The following is a 21,977-nucleotide window of genomic DNA, read 5'->3' on the forward strand; positions in this document are numbered from 1 at the left end:
CGCATTATGCAGATAAACATCCTGTGTGTGTATGTGTTCATACCTCGCCGCTCCTTCTCTTCGTCCCTTTCGCTGGAAGCGTATTTACCGAATTACCGAATACTAAGAATTGTACTGTAAACACAGGTCATGGGTGTGAGTGCAAAGTAAAAGAGCGCAAGGGAAACTAAACGGTGAGGGGAAATAGCGTCTCTTTCACTCTCTCCATTCGGTCTCCCTCTTTGAGGGTTTGAGCAGGAGCATAAGCCCAGACGATGAAGACGAAAGATGGCCCATGGCTCCGATTGCTTCTATATCTTCTCGGCGCTGAACCTCCGTTTCGCCTCTTTCCCATCAACTCACCTCATCACCTCCCACCCATCCGCATTCCATCCCGCCACATCCCACTCTCACCCCAACCTCGTCCCATACCCGCTCTTTCTCTTTCTTTCTCCTTCTGCCCCTGCTGGTCACACCTCCCCTAGATATATACCACTCCTCTCCTCATGGATAAGAAACGTCAAGGTAATACAACTTTGCTATTCCTCTGTGATGGTCATTGCCCTCAGCGCTGAATGAACCTCCCCATGAGGTCCCTCAGGAAAGGAAGCAGTAATCGCGCCTCCTGTGGAGTTAATACTGACTGAAAGAACACTCGTTTTTCTTTGCCACTGTCCTGCTTTCTTTGTCGTCTCTCCCCCTCTACCTCCCTTTCTCTCTCTCTCTTTCTTTTTGTCTGCTTTCGCGCACACTCTACATACCGCCCGTCTTTATTTTCGCTTGAATAGTCGCAGCAAAGCGTTTAACCAACAAGAACAAGCCTGCGCCTGTTAAAAAGAACCGCAACAGCTATCCGGCGGCAGTTCAGCTCCACAAGCAAAAACCCGTGCCTTCCCACACTTCATCACAAATGGCATCCGCAATAATGACGCAGACCGAGATCGATATCGATATCGATATCACGCTCATGTCCAGTGTCAGCCTGAATCTCCAACAATGCACAGACGTACCTGAGAAAGGCAATGGCCCAGAGGGCCAGAAAAAGGACGACAGAGTCGACACAAGGCATGACAAGGACGATAAGAAGCACGACAATGACGCATATTCGATTTGCACAGACGAAGAGGAAGATATGGAGGACTACAAGAAGGGCGGTTATCACTACATTGCCGTCGGAGATGCCTTTAATGAAGGTCGCTATGTAATCCTGCAGAAACTCGGTTGGGGCCACTTTTCGACCGTATGGCTGGCAAGGGATACAATGTACGTTCTGCATGAAAGAAAAGTCCATGACTGATGCCGCTGCTTAACTCGATCTTTGTTGTGTGCCTAACTGGCCTTATTCTTCTTTTTCTTTCTTTTCTATTCCATGATGCTTGCGGCATTGTTTATTTTTTCATGCATTTCGCATTCATCGCAGTAATAACCGGCATGTGGCCCTCAAGGTTGTCAAGTCTGCTACACACTACACAGAGACCGCCCTAGACGAGATCAAGCTGCTTGAGAGGGTGGTCAACGCCAATTCTGATGCGCCTGGACGGAAATATGTTGTGGAGCTGCTCGACCATTTTATGCACCATGGACCGAACGGCACGCACGTTTGCATGGTCTTTGAGGTCCTGGGCGAGAATCTGCTCAGTCTCATCAGGCGCTTCCATCATCGGGGTATCCCCATACACCTGGTTCAGCAGATCATATACCAAGTCTTGATGGGTCTGGACTACATGCATCGGGAATGCAATATCATCCACACGGATCTCAAGCCAGAAAACGTCCTGGTCTGTGTCGAGGATGTCGAGAAGGTCGTGCGGGGGCTCTTACGGGACGCAGACGAGACCTGCACAGCAAATGGAGACCTGCCAAGCGGCCGATCGGGCACCACCAAAGTTATCGGCAGCAAGCCTTTGACGCATCGAACGCGCCCATGCGCCGAAAACTCCCATATCAGCGCACCATCCTCAGCGACTGCAGACTCTTCCTCAGCTTCCACACCAACCGATAATCAGGATCATGACAGTAACCGCACCATGGTCGATACAGCATCGTAAGTGTCTTTGAATGGAACATGGCGTCTACCTGATGACTGTGGTAGACACTTGTCTAATTCGTATCTGTACATTGTTGGGGCTCATAGATGCAACTTGACCAGGACAATGAGCGGCATCAATTTGGACAAGACAGCACCTGCAGGCAGGTCCTCAGATCGGGACACATCTACCACGTCCGAAAAGATAACTGTCAAAATTGCAGATCTGGGTAACGCATGTTGGGAGGACCATCACTTTACAAACGACATCCAGACACGGCAATACCGATCGCCTGAGGTCATTTTGGGGGCCAAATGGGGAACAAGTACCGACGTCTGGAGTGTGGCATGCATGACCTTTGAACTGATCACCAGCGATTACCTTTTTGATCCTCAGAGCGGACCCTCCTTCAGCAAAAATGATGGTAGGATTTTTTTTTGCATTATTCTTCAGCCCATGTTGTTCGTCAAACCCTCAAGCGTCTTGTTTGCATCTGCACGCACTAACGAGTCTCGCTGTTGACGCCCACGTGCAATAGATCATATGGCTCAGATCATCGAGCTGATGGGCCACTTCCCCAAGAAACTGGCCCTGAGTGGGAAGTACTCTCACGAAATGTTTAATCGCAAGGGCGAGCTCCGGAACATTCAGAAGCTGCGGATGTGGAGGTTGGAGGATGTGCTGCGCGAAAAATACGTGATGCCATCCAAGGATGCAGAAATGCTAGCCAGTTTCCTAGAGCAAATGCTGCTGCTGGACCCCGCACAGCGAGCGACGGCAGGCAAGATGACACAGCATCCATGGCTGCGCTACACCCCAGAGGAGGAGCAAACGCAGCCATCGTCCAACGGCGAGCGGAGATGGTCTGTTTGAGAACAGTGGAGTATTGGATCGGCGGTTTGGCTGGCGCAGAGAGTAGCACATCTACTTGTAGTAGCTCAATTCAGCGCTGTCTACAATGAAGAACCAGTAACCAGGTCTTGTGCCTATAGCAGCGATATTTCTCTCGCTACTCATGACTACCACAGATGTATTAATATGTGGACAGACTACAGCAGCTCGCGACGCGACTGGACGCGACTAAACGCGAACCCCTGAACCCTCCTGTTTCTGGTGTGGCTTGTTAGGGGGCGCGCGTGAAGCTTTCCCACAGTCAGCATCACAGAGGTGCATGTAACATACCTACTAAAGATCGCACACAACAATGAACCCAGCAAACCAAGGACCTCAACCCTCGGGACTTCAGCCTGGAATAAGGCAGGAGCTATCTGTGCAAAGAAGCACCCGGAATCAATTCACCGAGAGAGCCGATCAGGATGAGGACTTTGCCATGGGAGGACCATCGTCCCATGACCACGACCACGATCAACACCAACACCAGCAGCAGCACCAACACCAAGAGCACTCACATAGCCATGATCACGACCATGATAATGGCCATGGACACGGACACGAACATAGTCATGAGCATGGGGATCACTACGAAGACGACGATATACATGAGGAAACACTGCACTTTCATAAGATCATCAAAGCCTTCTCACAGTACAAATCCAGCGCCATGTATGCGAACCATCGTCGACGAACAGATTTCTATTCCCTGCCAGAGCGGCAGCAGAAGTACGTGAACACTACGCCCTTGTCCTCCATACTTGGTCATTGAAACCACTCTTTCATGCGGCATGATAACTAAACCAACCTCTGGATGGGATTCCATCATTGTTTTATTCGTATTTAGGTTGCTGCCTTCATATCTGGAGAGGATGGAGAAGGTGGACGAAGCGATCGAAGCCAACTACGAAATCATTAAGATTATCTGCGAAGACCAGCAGATCTTCGTGAACGAGGATCGTCCCCTGGGCAAAGTAACGAACGGCCAAAGCGCAACATCAATATACTCATTGCTGAGAAAAACTTCGCACCTAACCTGGTTATCATTCCCCGTTTATAACGATGTATGATAGCTGGATATGAGTGATAGGGCCAAGAACGCAGCAGCGCTTCGCATTCGGCAACAAGATATGGAGAAGGTTCAAGGGACCATCAAGCAGTTCGTGCGCGATTGGAGTACAGGCGTAAGTTACCACTCAATTGTCACACGCTGCCTATAGTACACCAGACGAGACGATTCCCTAAAAAATATATTGCTCATCCCTCTTTCCTACGCAAACCACAAACAAACCATAGGGCAAACCCGAGCGTGATGCCATCTACGCGCCCATGATCCAAGAGCTCAAATCTCGATTCGCCTCCGTCCCCGTTGACCAACGTGGGCAAATCCACGTCCTCGTCCCCGGCTCCGGGCTTGGTCGCCTAGCCTTTGACATCGCCCACGAAGGCTTTAGTGCGCAGGGCAATGAGTTCTCATACTACATGCTTTTGGCCTCGAATTTCGTCCTCAACAAGTCCTCCCGCGTGAACCAGTACAAGATCTATCCCTATATTCACTCGTTCTCGAATATTGTCCGGCCAGAGGATGTGTTGACGGAGGCATGGATCCCGGATGTGGACCCGACAGAGATCCCTCGAGGCACGGATTTTTCCATGGTCGCGGGCGACTTTTTGGAGGTCTATGGGCAAGAAGAAGAGAACTTTGGTAAGTGCTTTTTTTTTGTATACTGTCAACTCGCTCTGTGGGCGAACCATTAAATATTGGATTCCCTAACAAGTGAAATTTCATTATATTGTTTAGGCAAATGGGATGCGGTGGTTACGTGTTTCTTCATCGATACCGCCAAGAATATCGTCAACTATTTGGAAACGATCCACAAGATCCTTAAAAAAGGCGGCATATGGATCAACGCAGGTAAGGCTTCTATCCTCACTGCCGTTGCTGCTGCTGCTGCATGTTGCTTTGCTTATGTTTTTCCAAACATGCATGGTCTTATGCATCAGCATAGCACATTCGTCCTGGGAGTTCCACAAAAAAAAATCCTAGGCCCACAGTCTAACGACATCGGCATAGAGCTCCTAGGTTTATTCTATACTCAATTCAGTCGAGGGGTCTTGACATGAACCAAAAATAGCGAGAAAGAAACAACACGGCGAACAAATTGAACGCCCACGACCCTTTTTTTTTTCTTGCCAAACGGGCTATTGTAGGATTTGGGTTTGGTCCAGGGACCGGAAACTGTAGTCCCACTCTTGGTCCAGAAATAACCAAAAAAAAACTCGACGCGGGTCACTCGGCGTTGAACGAACATTGCGATCTCTCCCTAAATGATTGACTATAACGAAACTCCTTCAAATTGAAACCCCCTCCCTTGTAGGACCTCTGCTTTGGCATTTCGAAAATACGGCGCACGAGATTTCGATCGAGCTGAGTCTTGAGGAGGTCATTGAGCTGGCCAAGACGATTGGGTTCAAGTTTGAGGTACAGGGAACGAGAAAGAGCACGTACATGGCGAATCCGCACGGTATGCTGAAGTACGTCTACGAATGTGCTACATGGACAGCCGTCAAGATCTAAAGCGTCCGTTTCCCGTTCGCACATAGACAAATAATAAAAGAACTAGAGGCCGTTTTTTATTTTGCAAAAAAAGAAGGGGAAACGAGAGGAGAGGAGATGGAGGTTCCAGAAACTCAACAATGCTGGATTGAAAAAGAGGCGACAGCAGCAACTTATCCAATGCGAGTGTTGTCCTTCCAGAGATGATTGCCCTGATTCCAGACCTTGATGACCCTCTCCTCCAACGTATGCTCATATCCCAGCACCGAAACACTTGCTGTATCCAAGACCAAGTTCTTGCCCTGGATCCCATCCATCCTCAACCATCTCGCCGCAAACACCCTCAAGAAATGTCCATGTGCGACTACTAACACATCCCTCAATCCCGCGTTCTCCGGAATCCTCACAACCGTCCTGCTGCTCTTTGACAGTTCTCCCTTCTCCTCCTCCTCTTCTTTACGCGCGATATTCTCCTGCAGATCCTTCTGTGTGTTCAACTCCTGTCCCGTAAACGGCATCTTCAACACCCTCGTCTCCCTGCCCTGCGAATCCTGGCCGCGCTGATAATTATGAATCAACTCAATGATGGCATCCGCCCTCGCGGCGACCTGCTCAACCGTCTCCCCATTCGGCACATTGTCTCCAAAGAGTGACCAGTCCGGTCGGGTCTTCAAGATCTCCTTTGTCGTCATACCCTCGTAATCGCCATAATCCCACTCCGTCAACAACGACGTCGTTCGGGCCTGGGTCCTCAAAAAGCACGAAGTCGGATGGCCGTGGTGGGTTTCCTCCTCGTGGCGTCGTTCTTTGGCGAGCCCGCCCAAGCGGAGTTGTTCATAGGTCTGTTGAGCGCGTTGGAGGGGAGAGACCAGGACCAGGGAGATGTTGTCGATGTGGACCATATCCTGATACCGGTTCTCGAATATCCTACAGAGAGAGAGAGAGAGGGGGAGAGAGAAGAAAAGCGCAAGCCCAAAAGAGATTATCAGTTACCATGACACCCTTCTTTTTGCTTTTCTTTTTCCGTTCCTTGTAAGGTCGATCGATGGTGTGAACTGATCAGCTTCTTTACCGTGAAGAAAGTAGTTTGGCTTGCTCGACTCCACTGGGCAAGAGCGGGACGTCGGTCAAGCCGGTATGGCGTCCGTTCTGACTCCATTCCGTGGTTCCGTGCCGAACGAGATAGACGCGAGGATACGGGCTGTGGACTGTTGAGGGAGTCGTCATGGCCAAAGGTCGTTTGCTGAACAAAGAAGGAAAAAGGGAGGATCGTGAGAACATCAATTGCGAAGAGAAGACAATGGCGCTTTCTCCTTTTTATACGTGTATTTTTTTTTCTTATGCATTGTTGGACGCAATTCTTTAGCGGACATGCCATGTCCTATGGATGATGCGCTTTGCTGTGTCCTGATCCTGTCATGACCCTACAGGATATGAGACCGTTGAGAGATGACAAATGGGCATATGGTCGAGAACCCGTGGGGCTTGGTTCCTGAGGAGGGGCGCGCCCTGAACGTCCGATTGCTCTTTGTCACGCACTGGCAGGACTGAACGGGTTTCAACGCTTAGAAAGACGATAAACGCGCAAAGATAAAAAACACGTTCTACTGCACCTACACGCCATTATCATATTTCCTTCCCCGTAGACAGACAAAGCAACTCCACTCGGGAGGACATTGACAAATGCGGTAAAAATACATAAAGAGGAGTCCGCCTGCCATTTTACCTTGTTTATTCGCCTGCTGCAAGCGCGGCTGAAATGTTGAGCTGGCGACAGGGTGGACTTGGAAGGGCTCTCAACTTAGGGTTCATCCACCCACACACACAAACGCGGTGACTAAACAAGACAAGTGAAGTCAGTTCAGGGTGCCCCTGACCAGGGTCAAATGGATGAGTCTTCGGTGGATTTTTGTATTTTGTATTACAACGATTTCATGGCAAGAGGGGCTGGTTAGGGCAAGAACCGCTTTATTGGTGTGATGAAGTGAGAGAAAATCGAGGGAAAGTGAATAAAATCATATGCAAGGCTTACATGATGATGGGTTTAGTGCGAGGATGATCTTGCGTATTTGGAGTGGGCGTGCGGACTGTGGTAGTTTATTGTGCCCTACCTTTGAAATTGCTTTCCCCCGCCCCCCCTTGTAAAGAGCCTCGCCAGGGTGGATTTGTTCGCGAATAGAAGTAAAGCTTTGTTCGGAGACCCGGAGCAGATCCAACAATTTTAGTCAAGGCCAAGGCAACCAAAGCAACCAAGGCAACCAAGGCTAGTGGAATTGATTGCGGTTACTGACTGAGGAAGTGCAACCAGCGTTTGTTTAATTAGAGCCAGTGATAATTCGTTCCCCGAACAGCTGAAAACAACCAGGGACTCATTCTTTACATGCGGTATACAAATCCTCAATGGCTACCAAGACGGTTCACTTCTCTTTACTTTGTTTGTCTCCTCTCTTTCTTTCTTTCTCTTCTTCTTCTTCTCCTCCTCCTTCCCTTCTCCCTCTTCCGCAATCATTTTCTTTCTTACATTCTCCATTCAGCTCTTTGCACGCTGCAGCCCCCTCCCCACTCTTAATTAATTTAACACTTGGTCTGAATTCCAACAGCATCCTTGTAGATCGCACCCTCGTCCATGTCGCATCCATCCAAACCCGCAGCATCCTACTTCAGGACTGCCGCAAAGATCCTGCGTCTGCAGAAAGTACTCAACCGACCCAATGGCTCCTCCAAATCAAATCAGGAAACTTCAATATCCGTCCCATGCATGCCTATAACACCCAGTTTCCAGCACAGCAATGGCAGAAGGCTCTCCTATAGCCATTACATCCACCATCATAACCAGTACGCTCACCATCACGATACTCACCATCATGCCTATCATACCCATCATCATCACCATCAATCTGAGCACTTTGACACACCTTTCTGTGCTCTACAACATCGCCGTAACACCAGCAACAATCCTCCAGCCATAGTACACGACCCGACTGGTTCTGTTGCATTCAAGCCAACAGCACACATGGATGCAGTGACCTCATCTACAAAGCTACGTCGACTATCTGGTCCTCCTAGCATGTTGGCGGCCTTCACGATTCATCACTCTCAAATAGCATCCCCGACCTCCTCTTCCATTGATACACACACATCCTTGATCCGTTGCAATTCCATGCCCAACCGCCGAAGGAAACGATTCTCCTATCAGTCAACTGTCGCCCCGTTCTTTCAGCAGTTCGATTCCCGGGAAGTGACCACAGTCTCAGTCGTTTCTGTTGCACCTCCTCAACTGCCTTCAGTGTCTCGCCCCTTGAATGCCACGACTGCATCGGGGTCTAGGAGTGTTCAGTCAGATTCAGTTCAGGAGCAGCAGCTCACATCAAAGTCAATAGCAATACTACCGAAGGAAGGTGGACATACCCCACATGAATACTCATCATCTCGATTTGGCACAGAGGAGCTGGGGCAAGATGTCCCGAACTATCTGAATTTCGTCTCCGACCCTGCGGCCACCTCCAAATCTCAGGCAAGCCCATCCAATCCAAGCGAGAGTTTCCACGCAACAAATCTGGATAATCCGAGATCCTTCATTTCCGGTACCGACATTGATACCGCACCGGCAGATCCAGATATGGCTGAGGTGGATACAACGTCGACTATGCAACATATCATGGGAAACATCAGGGCAACAACAAGCGCTGCGTATATGAGCCCTAAAAGATCCCTCACCAATTCCAGTCTGGCCAGCAGTAACGGCTCTGTGTTCTCAACAGCGACGATGCCTTTGGCGGACTCGAGCATGTCGATCCAGTCACATCAGTCCGAGTCTTCGATGCTTTCGGCAGCCATGACCGCCAGCGGATTGCCATCGATGGACATGATGATGGATCATGTCGACCGAAGGCTGGCTCTTGACAGTCAGGCACAGCTGGTGGATAATGCACACGTGGGAATGGCCCATGTGTCGTTCGTAGACAAGCATTTGATTGCGGAACCTTGTTCTGCGGCGATCGAGACCTGGGTCAACTAAATCTCCTTTATTTTTGTTCATAAACGACAGGCGTGCTGGTCCATGCCCATGCTTATATCCCAGTTGACATCCTGTAAATATCCTATACTGAAGATATACGGCATCCCAATAATAAAAACAAGAGAAAAAAAAACGGCAGCCATAATGGTCCTGAATGCTGACACAACTGCCTGCTGCAGAATACAACGTGCACTTTAAGGGAAGCGCGAGCCAGGTTCGATGTGCTCTCGAGGCTCAGGTGAACTAACGGTCGCAGTGCTCACAACGCGTCGAATGATAGTTCGTTCTCTCCAAGCCGCACCAAAGGCGCCTATTCCTCATGAATGTGCTCTCATTTTTCTTTTCTCTTTACATGCAGCCTTAAAGATGCCCTGCTGTTTTAATGGCAAAATGCATTTTGTTTGGGAACACAGGTTTTGCGGACAACAGCATCCAATACTTCCGCCCTGTGCTGTTGTGTTCATGCGCTGTTCTTCGGCGCAAAGGATGTCTTCGCTCTCCTCATAAGCGCTTGTGCTCTTCTTCGTTGTGGAGTGGGCAACTCGTCAAACAAACAACAGCAGCCTGTGCCCCCGACTCTTTAAATAATCGACTCTGACAAGCGGATATCGGCTGACAAGGCTGAAATGCATATTCATCCTCACTTGGTCTCTGGCATGTAACTTGGCGGCGAGGGTGAATAGGACTGGATGCTCAGTACAACCCGCCGCGGACTCGTAATTTATTCCTGTGTGCTTTCTGTCTTTTTGTTCTTCTTTGCTCTTTCTGCCCATCTCCACACGCACCCACATACACTTGTTGTTCGCACCCACTCCTCCCTTTCCACCCTGTAACCCGCCTCTCCTCCCCTCCCCACCTCGATCTCCCTTTTCTTTACGACAAAGATGCGTTTCACTGCTGCTGCCTCTCTGCTCGCATTCGCGGCTACAGTCCTGGCTGACCCATGGAAGAACCTCGGAGGCGACTTGGCCTATATTGGCCCCGCATACAATGCCACCTTCAAGGTCGGAGATACCATCCCATTAGAATACACGTTCTACACCGTCAAGATGGCCAGCGGCACTGCCCCCATCAACGGCACTGTCTCCACCAACGGCACTGTCTCCCCACCAGTTAATACCGGCACAGGTATGCCTCGTAGATTTTTGTTGTCACTTTATTCCAACAAACGAGCTCCCGCCCAGTCTTCCATCCCTGGAACAGGAAGCTGTTGACCCATTACTGATTATGTATGTGCTTTTATTGCGTCGTAGCTACTCTCACTTCGTTAGCCTGGGTTGGGGAGACCGGCAACAAAACCCTTGAGGTGGCATTCGACAATGGCCGTACAGGTGGTCTTGCTTCATCCTGTTTGCCGACCGATGCATGCACGGGCACGTACTATCCCAAGCGTATCGACCTTGTCATCCCCTCCGGTGTCTATCCCAGCAATTACACTGTAAGGAGCCAACTGAGGCATCAAGCGTTTCGTCGCTTTATTTCCTCGTCGGATTTGCTTGGCTGCTTGCTTTTGTATCTCCCCCACTTTTACTCTCTCATTCTGAGAAAGTGGAAGCTCTCTCGCGAGAGGAACGTGAAAATTAATTTGATCGACCAACGGCCTGCTTCTCCACAGCGTGAAAAGGAACCATTGATTCTCAACCCTATCAATTTCTTTTACTACTCTATAGATTGTTCTCGGATACACATTGTCGTTGGCCGGTAACAGGACACTCCTCTACAAGCAGCCCGTTAACATTGTCGCTGCCACTGCTAATGTGACCTCGCCTACTGCCACGATCGCCAATGCGCCTGCTGTCCAGGTCACCCTGCCCGTGTATGCTCCTAAGAATAGCGGATTGACCACCCAGGTCCCCAAGGTCATTGTGGGCATGACTGTCTTGGTCGCGTCTGCCCTCTTGATGTTGTAGACGAGAGATAGAGGAAACGAGCATAGGTTGTAGATAGAATTGCCTGGGCAGGACGAGAATCGATCCAGCGAATAAAATCTAGCCAATCGCGCACCTTGAAGCGAATCCAATTTTTTTATTAGCACCAAGCCACATTTTCAATCCATTCTGTTTGCAAGACACAAAAACAGCGCTGCACAAAAGAAAGCAGGCCACAGCAACTCGAAGGGTTTTTTCCTCCTCTAAATTTACCACTTCGGCATAATTCCATCATGAGCTCGTTCGAAAAAGTAATTGGCCCGAAGCGAAAACAAACGCATTGCAACACCAAAGGAAACAGAAAACGGGATCGAAAACGGGATTGATAGAAATTCATTTCATGGCGGAATCAGGATCGACAAATTTGGCGACCATGCATGAAGGATCTCTGGCCCAGATTCAGTCCGTCTTGCGTCAAGGATCCCTCCTCATGACCCAGGCTTGACTCATTGTGGAGGGATTCAGTTGGAAGCAACACCGATGAAATATACCTCTGCCCGGGAGCAAAACTTCATTAGAGCGTCGACATCCACGAACTATACATCATTTCGATTTTTTTCAGTGGAATCTATGATTCAACATTCACAAATTCAGCACCTTACATTCTGCACAGGATTACCCGCTGACAAAAACGAAAGCACTCGACAACTCAGGATCTTGCCACTTCATCTAGACGATCTCAACATGATTTTCACGGGCTTTTCATCAACCTGGACTTTTCATCAACACATCCTTGCTCAGAGACCCCTACATCAGCTTCAGTACGGTGCCCGTATCAGCGACAAATGAAGTGTGTAAACCAGACTGTTAACATACCCCGTCCTTTCTCTCTAATTGCTTATCTGCTCTATCAGGTGGTTGTCATCGACGGTAAGGGCCATCTCTTGGGTCGCCTTGCCTCCATTGTTGCCAAGCAGGCCCTTACCGGTCAGCGCGTCGTTGTTGTCCGCTGCGAGGAGTTGAACGTCTCTGGCTCCTTCTTCCGTAACAAGCGTAAGTGGCATAAGCTCCCATTTGAACAAACGGGCCCCCCTCTGAAAAATATTTTACTCAGCGCTGGATGGGCTGTTACATCAGGAACACGTCGCAGCGACTGGTAGCAACAGGAGATATCTACATCGACATTGTTGCTTCTGAGGATCACATCCGGGATGAACAAATTTACAGTATCCGAAGCAATTTGAGCATGGAACCGTTGGTTTGAGGCCACTCAAAAGGCGTTGGACAATAGTCATCAACAAAACGGTACTGATGAAGGATAGCTGCGACAGCCTTAAAGCCAGTTTTATCGCTTCTCGATAATGCATCCTCTCAGAACCTGCTCGTGTAGCGTGGAAGCAACAAGATCCCGAAATATCAGCTCGCCTGCAAATTGAAATGAAAAAAAAACAAACCTAACGTCGTTGCCTTGTTCATGGAAAAACGATTAATAGTGAAGTACCACGCTTTCCTCCGCAAGCGTTGCGTCGTCAACCCCGCTCGTGGTGCCTTCCATTTCCGTGCTCCCTCGCGCATCTTCTACCGTGCGATCCGCGGAATGACCCCCCACAAGACTGCCCGTGGTGCTGCTGCTCTTGACCGCATCAAGCTCTTCGAGGGTGTTCCCCCACCCTATGACCGCATGAAGCGCATGGTCGTTCCCTCGGCCCTCCGCGTCCTCAAGCTCAAGCCTGGCCGCAAGTACTGCACCATCAAGCGTGTCTCGCACGAGGTCGGCTGGAAGTACAACGATGTCGTCGCCAACCTCGAGGAGAAGCGCAAGGTCAAGTCCAAGGCTTTCTACGAGCGCAAGAAGGCCATTGTCAACGTCCGTGCCAAGGCCACCGCCACCAAGTCCTCGGAGTTGGCTGCCGTCCAGAAGAAGATTACTGCCCTCGGCTACTAAGTCCATTTTTTTTTCTTTTCTTTTTTGTTAAAGTCATCCTTTTGTCTTAATGAAAAGAAAGAAAGAAAGAAAAATAACACGTATTGTCAATTGTAAGAAGAAAAGAGTCCCCTATTGTTTTGATATATGATTGTAAAGGAACTGAGGATTGAATTATGTGATTCGATGGGTCCAGGAGCTTTGGACATAAAAAGCTGTCGATTTGGGCGCTAAAAAAGAACAACATGACCGTGTCCATGAAAAGGTGTCCTTTCTGAATGGTAGCAACAATGGAACTCGATCGCAACTCAGGATAGGGGGGGGGGGGGAGAATAGGGCAATCGCTTGATTTAAGTGAAGAAACACTTGGGTGCTTTACAGATCCATTTCATGGATAGGAATCAAGGGTGATCCTCAATATGCACATTTTAATCGAAAGGAAATGAACATGAGGGGAAGAGGAGGGGGGAGAAATGTCGTTGCGCTGCGCCCAGAGTTCAGACAGTGCCAAGATTGGATTGTTCCCTGTAGCATAGCTTGCCTTCCCTTCAGGCCTTCAAGAGATTTGGACCTCAAACGCATGCTATGGTTTCCTTCGTATGTCAATAAACCCCATAGATCGACAAAATAAAGCGCTGCTGCTTCTGATTCGGTCATTAGAAAAAATAAGTTCGATCCAGGTACCGAAAGGTGTGTACCTTTGCGCGAGCATGCGTCTTGCTGCGCAAATGAGACCAGGCCCATCCATTTTGCTGCTGCTGTGGAGGAAGGACCATAGGATAGCTTTCTTGGGAATGTCGATAATTCCCAATCTCCATGTGTGCATGTGCATCCTTATCGAGCCATTCCAACAATTCATTTCTTTTTGATAGCACGAGTAAGACCTTTTGGGGGGTCTATGCAAGGAGAGAGATAGAGCTGGCTACAGCAACATATGCTTGTTGGCATGTGCGTTGGCCCTCCTGGACCTTGCCTCTGCTTCTCCATAGAATAAAAAAGACGAAAAAAAAAAAAGAGCGATGCTCAATGATTATGGTCCTCTTTTGGGTGATACACATACTGCAGTTCCTGCAGGTTCGATCGACGCCCTCCCCCTTTGCTTATCGCGTCGGTCTTTGTCTTCCATGGTCTGAACGTCATTTCCCTTTTTTTTGGGCTCTCGAGGCACAAAAAAAAGCAGTTTCTTGTGGCCAAGGTTGTAGAGGAATACAAGGTTGTAGAGGAATACATGCATGTCTGCGAAACAAACAGAAAATGGCTCATTGTAAAAAGGGAAGGAAGAGTGCCATTTCCGAAGCAGAGATACGAAATAATGGGCTGTTACGATTTTCATGTGAAACAGCACTCTGGGAACTGTAGGACATCTCCACTAGGTACCTTCGTGGAGAGTGTAAACCTATCTTGTGGAAGAAGAAAGATACTGGAGGTGTGAGCATCACGATGGCACTGCAGCTGAGTGTTCATACTCCACCATCCTCCGCTACTGGTACCCATTAGAGTACAGTATTTTATCCAGCGTTTATGAATCTCACCTGGTTTTGAACAGCCGCCTATCCGGCAGCACTGCGCCTACTTGAGGTATTTGTACAACATCACCGAAAAAAAAGAAAGTTCTCATCCCACCTTGGTTTCTTCAACGCCCCGCTCCTCCGAACCACCAGTTAGGATCTCTCCAAACGTGCGGCCTCTATTAGAACTTGCCGAATTGAGCCTCATTTGCGTGCGTGTCTTCGTGTGGCGAATGTGTGCCTGAACCTTTTTTGTTTTTACGCCCATTATTATACACATGGTGGGATCCAAAGATGGGATCTCCTCTCGGGCGGGCGGCACATTTTATTGTCCTAGCCTGACTAAAAACCATAATAAACGGGAGCGTTTCGTCTGATTTTGTCATCGCGCGTCGATGTTTGCAATGGTGCGTGATCGAATATTCGAATATTAGTCCCCTAGATACTCTGACGTTGCATGTGTACGTTTGTTGTTTCTCTTCATGGTTTGACAGCTCCAATGCTGGAACTACAAGTAGTCTAGGTGTAGCAAAAAATAAATAAAAAAGCTTTATTACCAAGCGCAAAGCGGGCCTAGATTGCAAGGCACACACTTTTTTTTTTCGCTGTTGTTGTTGTTGTTGACGGCCGATCTCAGGGCCTCATTGACAGACTATTTAACCTCGGTATGGTCATAAAAAGACTGCACAAGAGTTATTCTAGGATACCAGGGAGAGGATACGGCTGCCAGATCATATTCACAAGCTAATGGGGCGCCACCGTACGTTACAGGTCTCCTTTCGCACGAGGTCCTCTTATGAGCTGAATTAACGTTCTTGAACGCGCAGGCAAATGGGCTTAAGAGCTAATTCTCGATCCACCGAAAAAAAAGAGGATGGGCGCGACTGGATTCACGGCTGGATGGGCGAGTGATGTCAAGGGTACCGTAGAAGGAAAACATTGGTTCTCTGTATCGATATGGTTCAGGTACAGTTCAGGTACATAGTTGTTTTTTTTTTTTTTTTCATGCAGCGAACGACTTCGGTCTTTTCGTTTTTGATAGCATTTGTAAAAAATACGCCGCACTTGTGGGGTGCGTGGGACAAAGATATTCTTTAATTCTTTAATACTAAAACCTATGAGGATAAACGATAAACAGGGAGGCCCGGATCTATCCAGATTCTTAAAATAACAGTAACCGCTCCCGTCACCCATGAAAGACGATAGGCGGAGAAAGAGAGAGATTTAGAAGAGAGCCCCATATTCACTTTATTGGGAACTCCATACCGGTCTCCACAATTTCAACCCACATCCTCCTTTCCAGCCCCACAGTGCAAGGCCTGAGTGTCAATGCACGGCCAAGCCCCGATCCTTGATCCGTTCTGAGACAAAACTTCCATACGGATCCCACTCTTGAGTTTAGATCCTGGTCTTAGTTGTGCGGACGCGTCAAGTGCGCTTGGTGTCAAATAGAGGGTTGGAGAAACTTTTTGGGTTATAGACATGTGCTGTATGATATTGACGGATAATGGGATTAAAATGAAGGGGGGGATGGGATTCCTTGGTTGCCGACCTGGCAATTCGTTCGTGCAATGTCACCCAAAGATGTGTGTGTTTTGGGTCACACGGCCATGGTCTGGAAAGAGACCAAAGAGGCTAGGCGCCAGCAATTGCTTGCTGCCATTCATTTGTTTATGAACCTGGAGCTGAAAAATACGGACCAACAGACCTGTTTGAATACATCCACTTTGTGGTTGTTGTTGTTGTACACTGTGCGTCGTTCGAATGCAGGAACTCACACTCAAAAGAAAAGCAGGCGCCCCAATCATGTAGTCCATCAGGGGATTGTTCCTAATATTAACCATGCGTTTCTGTTTTGGCAGCAAAGAGATAAAATAAAAAGGGGTGGAGGAAGGAGGGTCGACTTTGTGCATTACCTTGTGATTTTAATAACCGGTAAACCGAAGAGGGAGTGGAGCGAAATGCACGGCTGCAATATAGGTTTACATGAAGTATCAAACAAACAATATCCAGTTTAAGAGCATGTTTAAACGATCGGTTTGTGAACGGCTCTCATCCTTGGAAATGCAATTCCCCACTGACCCCCTGACTTTCTCTCCTCAGTCTACAATTAAAAGCCGCTAATCATGCAGCCAGCATGCGTGCCGACAATAGCCCTGAAGGCGTCAGGATCGACTTGGATCAGCGAGAAGACATAATACTGTCCCTCGCCTTTACCTTTTTCTGCGAGGAGCGCGAGCGGCCGCCATCGCTGCAGGGCAGTGTTGCTCTGGGATAGAGGGGACGTCAGTCGCTACAGAGCGATTATGCTTAAAGGGGTATATATTCATGGTCCCGACTCTGATTGGACGGACTTGCTAGACCGACGGGGATTCAAAAAGAAGGCAGCTTGGAGCAGTGCGCCCCCTCCGCTCTCTTGACGCTCCACAACGGCCGTGCTTAGAGACCATCGCCCGTAGACTATTTTCTATTCCCATTTCGGAGCGGTTCTCAACAGCAAAGTGGTTTTGTGGGCGTGATTGCGGGATGTGGCCGTGGCACGATAGCGATTAGCATTATTTCTTGGTCCACGTTTCTTTACTTCTCTTCTGTTGTAGAACTTCGCCCTGAATGGGTTGGTGCGATATCATTGTATCACTATATTTAAAGTCGGCCTAGTTTGTTATCAACGGTCATTGTACAAGTAGACTTTTCCGTGTACAGACGTTTATTTTCATATGCTCCGTCCGATAGAGTAGCTGCAGACTGCTGTTTCAATGGCAACCAAACCGCCTAAGAGATACGCCATTGTACCTGCAGCCATGTCGCACAATCTAGCATCCGGTATCAACAATTTTTGCGCAATCTTGCCTCCCTGCAACGAAGGATCCTGAGAGAAGGGTCTACGGATTCGCCTCTTGAGGGAACTTTCATATGAGATTATCGGGTGCTGGAAAGAGGCAGAAGATGGCCCTGGCATTGTTCCATGCAGACGCTATTCCTCGTCCATAAACAGCACACGGGCGCTAACAGAGAGGAACCATAATTCCGTGCCTGAATTTATTTTGATGAGGCCCAACAAGCATTCCAGTCATTAACCTTACAGTCTCCTGGCGAATCATACCAGAAGGGTCCAGGAATAAATCTGTTCGTTGTTCGTGTTGCCCAATCAGCCGATCGGAGCAATAATATAACTGCGTATATTAAACGAATTCTGCTGACTAGCGGTGATCATGATGGTGACGACGATGATCTGGTAGACTATACACGGAGAAGATCAGGAAGGGTATCCAGCCTAGCAGCATATGCTTGCGATTACACAAGAAGATTCTCGCTGGTTCTTTTTTTACATTTTCTGTTTGGGCGCACCATCACGGGTACCGTTTTATTGTGTTCGATCTGTTAATGTCTACAGGCATATGGCCCTGCGGCCGACTGGCATTGCGCATTGCATATTACACATTACAATTGTTGGATAGGGTTCATTTTTATGGTTGGTGGATTACACATGCTTGTGAATGAGAATGGGGATAGGTTTTTACGGGCGAGCTGGATGGGGATTTGTTTGTGTGCGCTGGGTGTATATGCTCTCAGGCAAACAAACAAACAAACAAACAAACAAACAGGCAGGCAAATAATATAATTCGAATTATTTCACTACCGCATACGCGCTCTCCTTTTCAGCAGACGGACATGGAGACACAATCGAATTCGCGTCGTGCCTGCTTATTCAATACCAGAAACACTAAGAAACAAGGTCTATCATACAATAAACCCTATTCCACCTATGTCTGTCGACTAGAGACTGCAGACTGCAGACTACCGGCCATAGTCTACTGCCTCTCTTTCTTGAGAGCACAGGGAACCTAACCTTCGACCGTACTCCACTACTGTATCCGTTATTGCTGTATAACATACAATTGAGCCGTCGCCAGTGTGGATTGGGCCTTCCTGGCTCAGCACACCTGCTCCAGCTCGCCCGCTCCACTCCCCCCCCTTCTCTCCACGGCTCAGTCGGTCCGTCCTTTCTTTCTTTCTCCACCCGCAGTATATAACGTCCCCTCCCTCCCACACTCCCCCTCTTTTCTTTTTTCTCTCCGTCGTCGCTTGTCCCTTCCAGTACCCCATAACGTTGCTGTAGATATCTGTCCCGTCCCTCACAGTTCTCTGCACACCCCCTAGCCGCAACCCCTTCCCTTCACAGCCAACTCCCTTCTCTCTCACGCCACCAACCCCTCCTTCCCCCTACCCTCCCTTCACGACATCGGCACTACACATAACTGAAGACCCCTCCCCACGACCCCTCCTCTTCCTCATCTCCTACCCGCAGTCCCATTCACGTCCCACGCGTCTCTAAACACACACATCCCCCAACAATGGTTAACGCTCACGACTCTCCCTCGAAAGAGGTCGAGAACACCCATAATCTCCCTTATGACGAGAACGAAGAAGATTACCATGAGTTTGATGAGTACGATGAGGTGACGAAGCCCCAGTCCCAGCCCTTCTACAAGAGGCGCAAGTACTGGATCTTCTGCGCCATCATGACCGTAATCATCGTCGCAGTTGCCGTGCCTATCGCCCTCTTCGTGATTCTGCCTAAGGTCGCCCAGTCGATCATCAACAAGAGTAGCATGTCCTTCAAGAGCATCCAGATCTCGAGCCCTACAAACACCAGCATGGTCATGGCCATGAACGGTGCCCTCTCCGACACTGGCCCATTCTCAGCTACCATTAAGTTTCCGGAGCCCATCGAGGTCTACTACAACGACGTTTTGCTCGGTTCCATGAACCTGCCTGACACCAAGGCCAGCGGTGGTCGCGGAGATTTGGTTGTCCCTGAGGCTGCCTTCGCCATCAACGACCAGACTGCATTCGGCAGCTTCTCTGCTGATATGGTAAGTCACATTTCCTCTCACTGCAATTCCTCCCAACGGTGCAATGACTTTGTGCCTGCATCCATCCATCACATCCTGTATACTCGTGCAGGAACACAACAGGGCTTGTGATATCATACCAGCTCTTAACGAGTCTGGGGTTGCATAGCAAAATAACCCACCCACTAGATACACATACAGCATTCCAATGTCAACTCCCTCTCTCCATACAACACTCTCCCTTACGCATACCTACCTCCTCTTTCTATGTGCACTAATAGATGAACAACGAGAAGTTCACCTGGGTCTTGAAGTCCAAGGTCACCATCGTCGCCCTTGGTCGCACTGTCAGCAACCTCGAACTGAACAAGCAGCTTGACGTTTTGGGTAAAGTGAACTCGCATACATATATTTTTATTTTATCCTTATTATGCGCCCAACAGCCATCGTAAATTAGACTAACGGGTTGGTGCTGGCGTGTTTTTGCTACACTTTACAGGTATGAACGGTTTCCCCAATGTTAAGATCCTCAAGTTCGATTTGCCCTCTGATGCTCCCAATGGCCAGGGCATCAACTTGTCTATCGATACTGAGATGAACAATCCCTCGCCCATTGGTGTGTCCCTTGGAACACTCGTCCTGGATATTTCCTTCAACGGTACCCAGCTTGGTCAGGTCAGGGCCACTGGCGCGTCCATCTTGGGTGGCCAGGCCTCTGTTCTCAACCTGACCGGTATCATGCTCCCTCAGACCACTCCCGAAGGCCTCAACACCGTCAGGTAATTAATAACATCTTGTAGCTCTCAGTCCGTGATTTATTCATGTAAAAAACTACGGCACATACTAACCATCCATCCATCCATCCGATCTATCTTTTCATCTTCACTCTCACAGCGCTCTGTTCTCCTCCTACATTGCCGGTCTTTCCTCGGAGACTACCGCCAGGGGCGTCTCTGTATTGCCCGATGGTGTTAACGAGGTCGGCTGGCTTTCGGCTGGTCTCAAGTCCATGGTCCTCAAGGTTCCTCTTCAGTCACCCGTTCCTCTGAACATCATCAAGTCTATTGCCCTTGGACCCATGGGCATGAATTGGACCGGCACTGATGCCTATGCTCCTTTGGCCAACTCTCCTGGAGTTGTTGCTGGCTTCGAGATGCCCTTCGGCTTCTCGCTCAACGTCACCCAGGTCCAGAACAACATGACGGTCCTCTACAACAACAAGAGCATGGCTATCCTCAGCTCTGAGCAGTGGGGTCCTGCCGTGACCAGCAAGGGCGAGAATGGTACTGCCATCAACTTTGCCCTGCCCCCTACTCCCTTCGCTATCAACGCCGACTCGCACGCAGACTTCGATGCCTTTGTTAACAAGCTCACTGTCGGTGACAGCGAGGCCTTTGGCGTCGAGGGTTTCGCTGGCACTGTTGCCATGACCCCTATCGGTGAGGTCCGCATCACTGGTATTCCCTTCAAGTCTGATGTCTCTTTGTCCGGTCTCCAGGGCCTCAAGACCCAACCCACTGTGATTAACAGCTTGACCGTCATCGGTGGTATCCCCGAGGGCCTCCAAATTGCTCTTAACTTGACCATGGGCAACCCCAGTCAGCTCTCGATCGACACCGGTGTCGGTGACAGCGCCGTTGTCACCTTCGCTATGCAGTATGAGGGCGACAATGTCGGAACTGTCATCTTCCCCAGCTTGAGCTTGGTGCCTGGTGAAAACCAGCCTACTGCCGGTGCCCTGTTCACCCCCACCGGGACCCAGGGCGGTCAGAACCTCTTGCAGAAGTACATGACCAACCAGGTTGCGACTGTTACTATCTTGGGTTCTTCTTCGTCCTCTGGCATTGCTCCTCTGGCTGCTGGTTTGATGGATATTCAGTTGCAGTCTGACATGCCCGGCAACCCCGCTCAGCTCCTCATGGGCACTTCCTTGACCATCCTCGACGACACTGGCAAGACCGGTATCGCCATGGCTAGCGTCACTGTCAACAACCCCTTCATTCCTGCTCTCACCATCAAGTCAATCAAGTCCACTGTCCAGTACAATGGCCGCCAACTCGGTGCCATCGATCTCCCCTCGACCACTATCACCGTTGCCGGTATGAGCCAGCAGGCCTCACAGCCCTTGCCCCTGTCTATGGATTTGTCCATCGACTCACTGATCAGCCTCATGATCGATCAGGCCAAGGTCAACAACTTGAACACCGCGCCCATCATCGCCCTCGGACAGATGGCTAAGGACCCCACCGTCAAGATCTCATCCTCGGTCTTTGCTGGCTTCAACCTGCCCACGTTCGTCAAGGCTGCCATGGTTGGCCTCAAGGTCGATGTTTCTATGACCGTCGATGT

At 49.3% G+C, this 21,977-nt stretch overlaps 7 protein-coding genes across 7 annotated transcripts; 5 read left to right on the top strand and 2 right to left on the bottom strand.

Moving 5' to 3' along the window:
- Nucleotides 1-946: 946 nt before the first annotated feature.
- On the top strand, nt 947-2,879 carry BC939DRAFT_400235 (kinase-like domain-containing protein; the record flags this gene model as incomplete). The annotated part of the gene is made up of 4 exons (XM_051552528.1): nt 947-1,242; nt 1,400-2,023; nt 2,114-2,430; nt 2,545-2,879. 4 exons carry the CDS (start codon nt 947-949, stop codon nt 2,877-2,879), a joined length of 1,572 nt encoding a protein of 523 aa, XP_051409499.1.
- A 457-nt stretch (nt 2,880-3,336) lies between these two features.
- Nucleotides 3,337-5,475, top strand: BC939DRAFT_400254 (N2227-like protein-domain-containing protein; the record flags this gene model as incomplete). The annotated part of the gene is made up of 6 exons (XM_051552531.1): nt 3,337-3,626; nt 3,745-3,844; nt 3,971-4,081; nt 4,194-4,602; nt 4,699-4,812; nt 5,276-5,475. The coding sequence occupies 6 exons, from the start codon at nt 3,337-3,339 to the stop codon at nt 5,473-5,475; spliced, it is 1,224 nt and encodes a 407-aa protein (XP_051409500.1).
- A 152-nt stretch (nt 5,476-5,627) lies between these two features.
- Nucleotides 5,628-6,681, bottom strand: BC939DRAFT_505630 (histidine phosphatase superfamily; the record flags this gene model as incomplete). Its single annotated transcript, XM_051560689.1, has 2 exons — nt 5,628-6,381; nt 6,527-6,681. 2 exons carry the CDS (start codon nt 6,679-6,681, stop codon nt 5,628-5,630), a joined length of 909 nt encoding a protein of 302 aa, XP_051409501.1.
- Nucleotides 6,682-8,467: 1,786 nt separating this feature from the next.
- BC939DRAFT_479483 (uncharacterized protein) lies at nt 8,468-9,472 on the top strand (the record flags this gene model as incomplete). The annotated part of the gene is made up of 1 exon (XM_051558854.1): nt 8,468-9,472. One exon carries the CDS (start codon nt 8,468-8,470, stop codon nt 9,470-9,472), a length of 1,005 nt encoding a protein of 334 aa, XP_051409502.1.
- An 884-nt stretch (nt 9,473-10,356) lies between these two features.
- Nucleotides 10,357-11,382, top strand: BC939DRAFT_479484 (uncharacterized protein; the record flags this gene model as incomplete). The annotated part of the gene is made up of 3 exons (XM_051558855.1): nt 10,357-10,600; nt 10,726-10,910; nt 11,143-11,382. The coding sequence occupies 3 exons, from the start codon at nt 10,357-10,359 to the stop codon at nt 11,380-11,382; spliced, it is 669 nt and encodes a 222-aa protein (XP_051409503.1).
- Nucleotides 11,383-11,524: 142 nt separating this feature from the next.
- BC939DRAFT_459804 (60S ribosomal protein L16) lies at nt 11,525-13,416 on the top strand. The gene is made up of 3 exons (XM_051556774.1): nt 11,525-11,651; nt 12,255-12,393; nt 12,834-13,416. Exons 1-3 carry the CDS (start codon nt 11,634-11,636, stop codon nt 13,283-13,285), a joined length of 609 nt encoding a protein of 202 aa, XP_051409504.1. The 5' UTR covers nt 11,525-11,633; the 3' UTR covers nt 13,286-13,416.
- Nucleotides 13,417-18,857: 5,441 nt separating this feature from the next.
- BC939DRAFT_459813 (uncharacterized protein) lies at nt 18,858-19,556 on the bottom strand. Its single transcript, XM_051556775.1, has one exon. It carries the CDS (start codon nt 19,502-19,504, stop codon nt 19,259-19,261), a length of 246 nt encoding a protein of 81 aa, XP_051409505.1. The 5' UTR covers nt 19,505-19,556; the 3' UTR covers nt 18,858-19,258.
- Between the last annotated feature and the right edge of the window lie 2,421 nt (nt 19,557-21,977).

This window comes from Gamsiella multidivaricata (assembly GCF_025024155.1).
Source record: "Gamsiella multidivaricata strain RSA 2152 chromosome Unknown BC939scaffold_59, whole genome shotgun sequence".
Taxonomy (NCBI): Eukaryota; Fungi; Mortierellomycota; class Mortierellomycetes; order Mortierellales; family Mortierellaceae; genus Gamsiella; species Gamsiella multidivaricata.

Bases quoted from the DNA above. Each gene is read 5' to 3' on its own strand.
- BC939DRAFT_459813 (XM_051556775.1), bottom strand. From the start codon at position 19,504: ATGGGCTCCGGAAACTTAATGGTAGCTGAGAATGGGCCAGTGTCGGAG.
- BC939DRAFT_459804 (XM_051556774.1), top strand. The intron at 12,394-12,833 runs GTAAGTGGCATA...AACGATTAATAG, and splicing joins CTCCTTCTTCCGTAACAAGC to TGAAGTACCACGCTTTCCTC.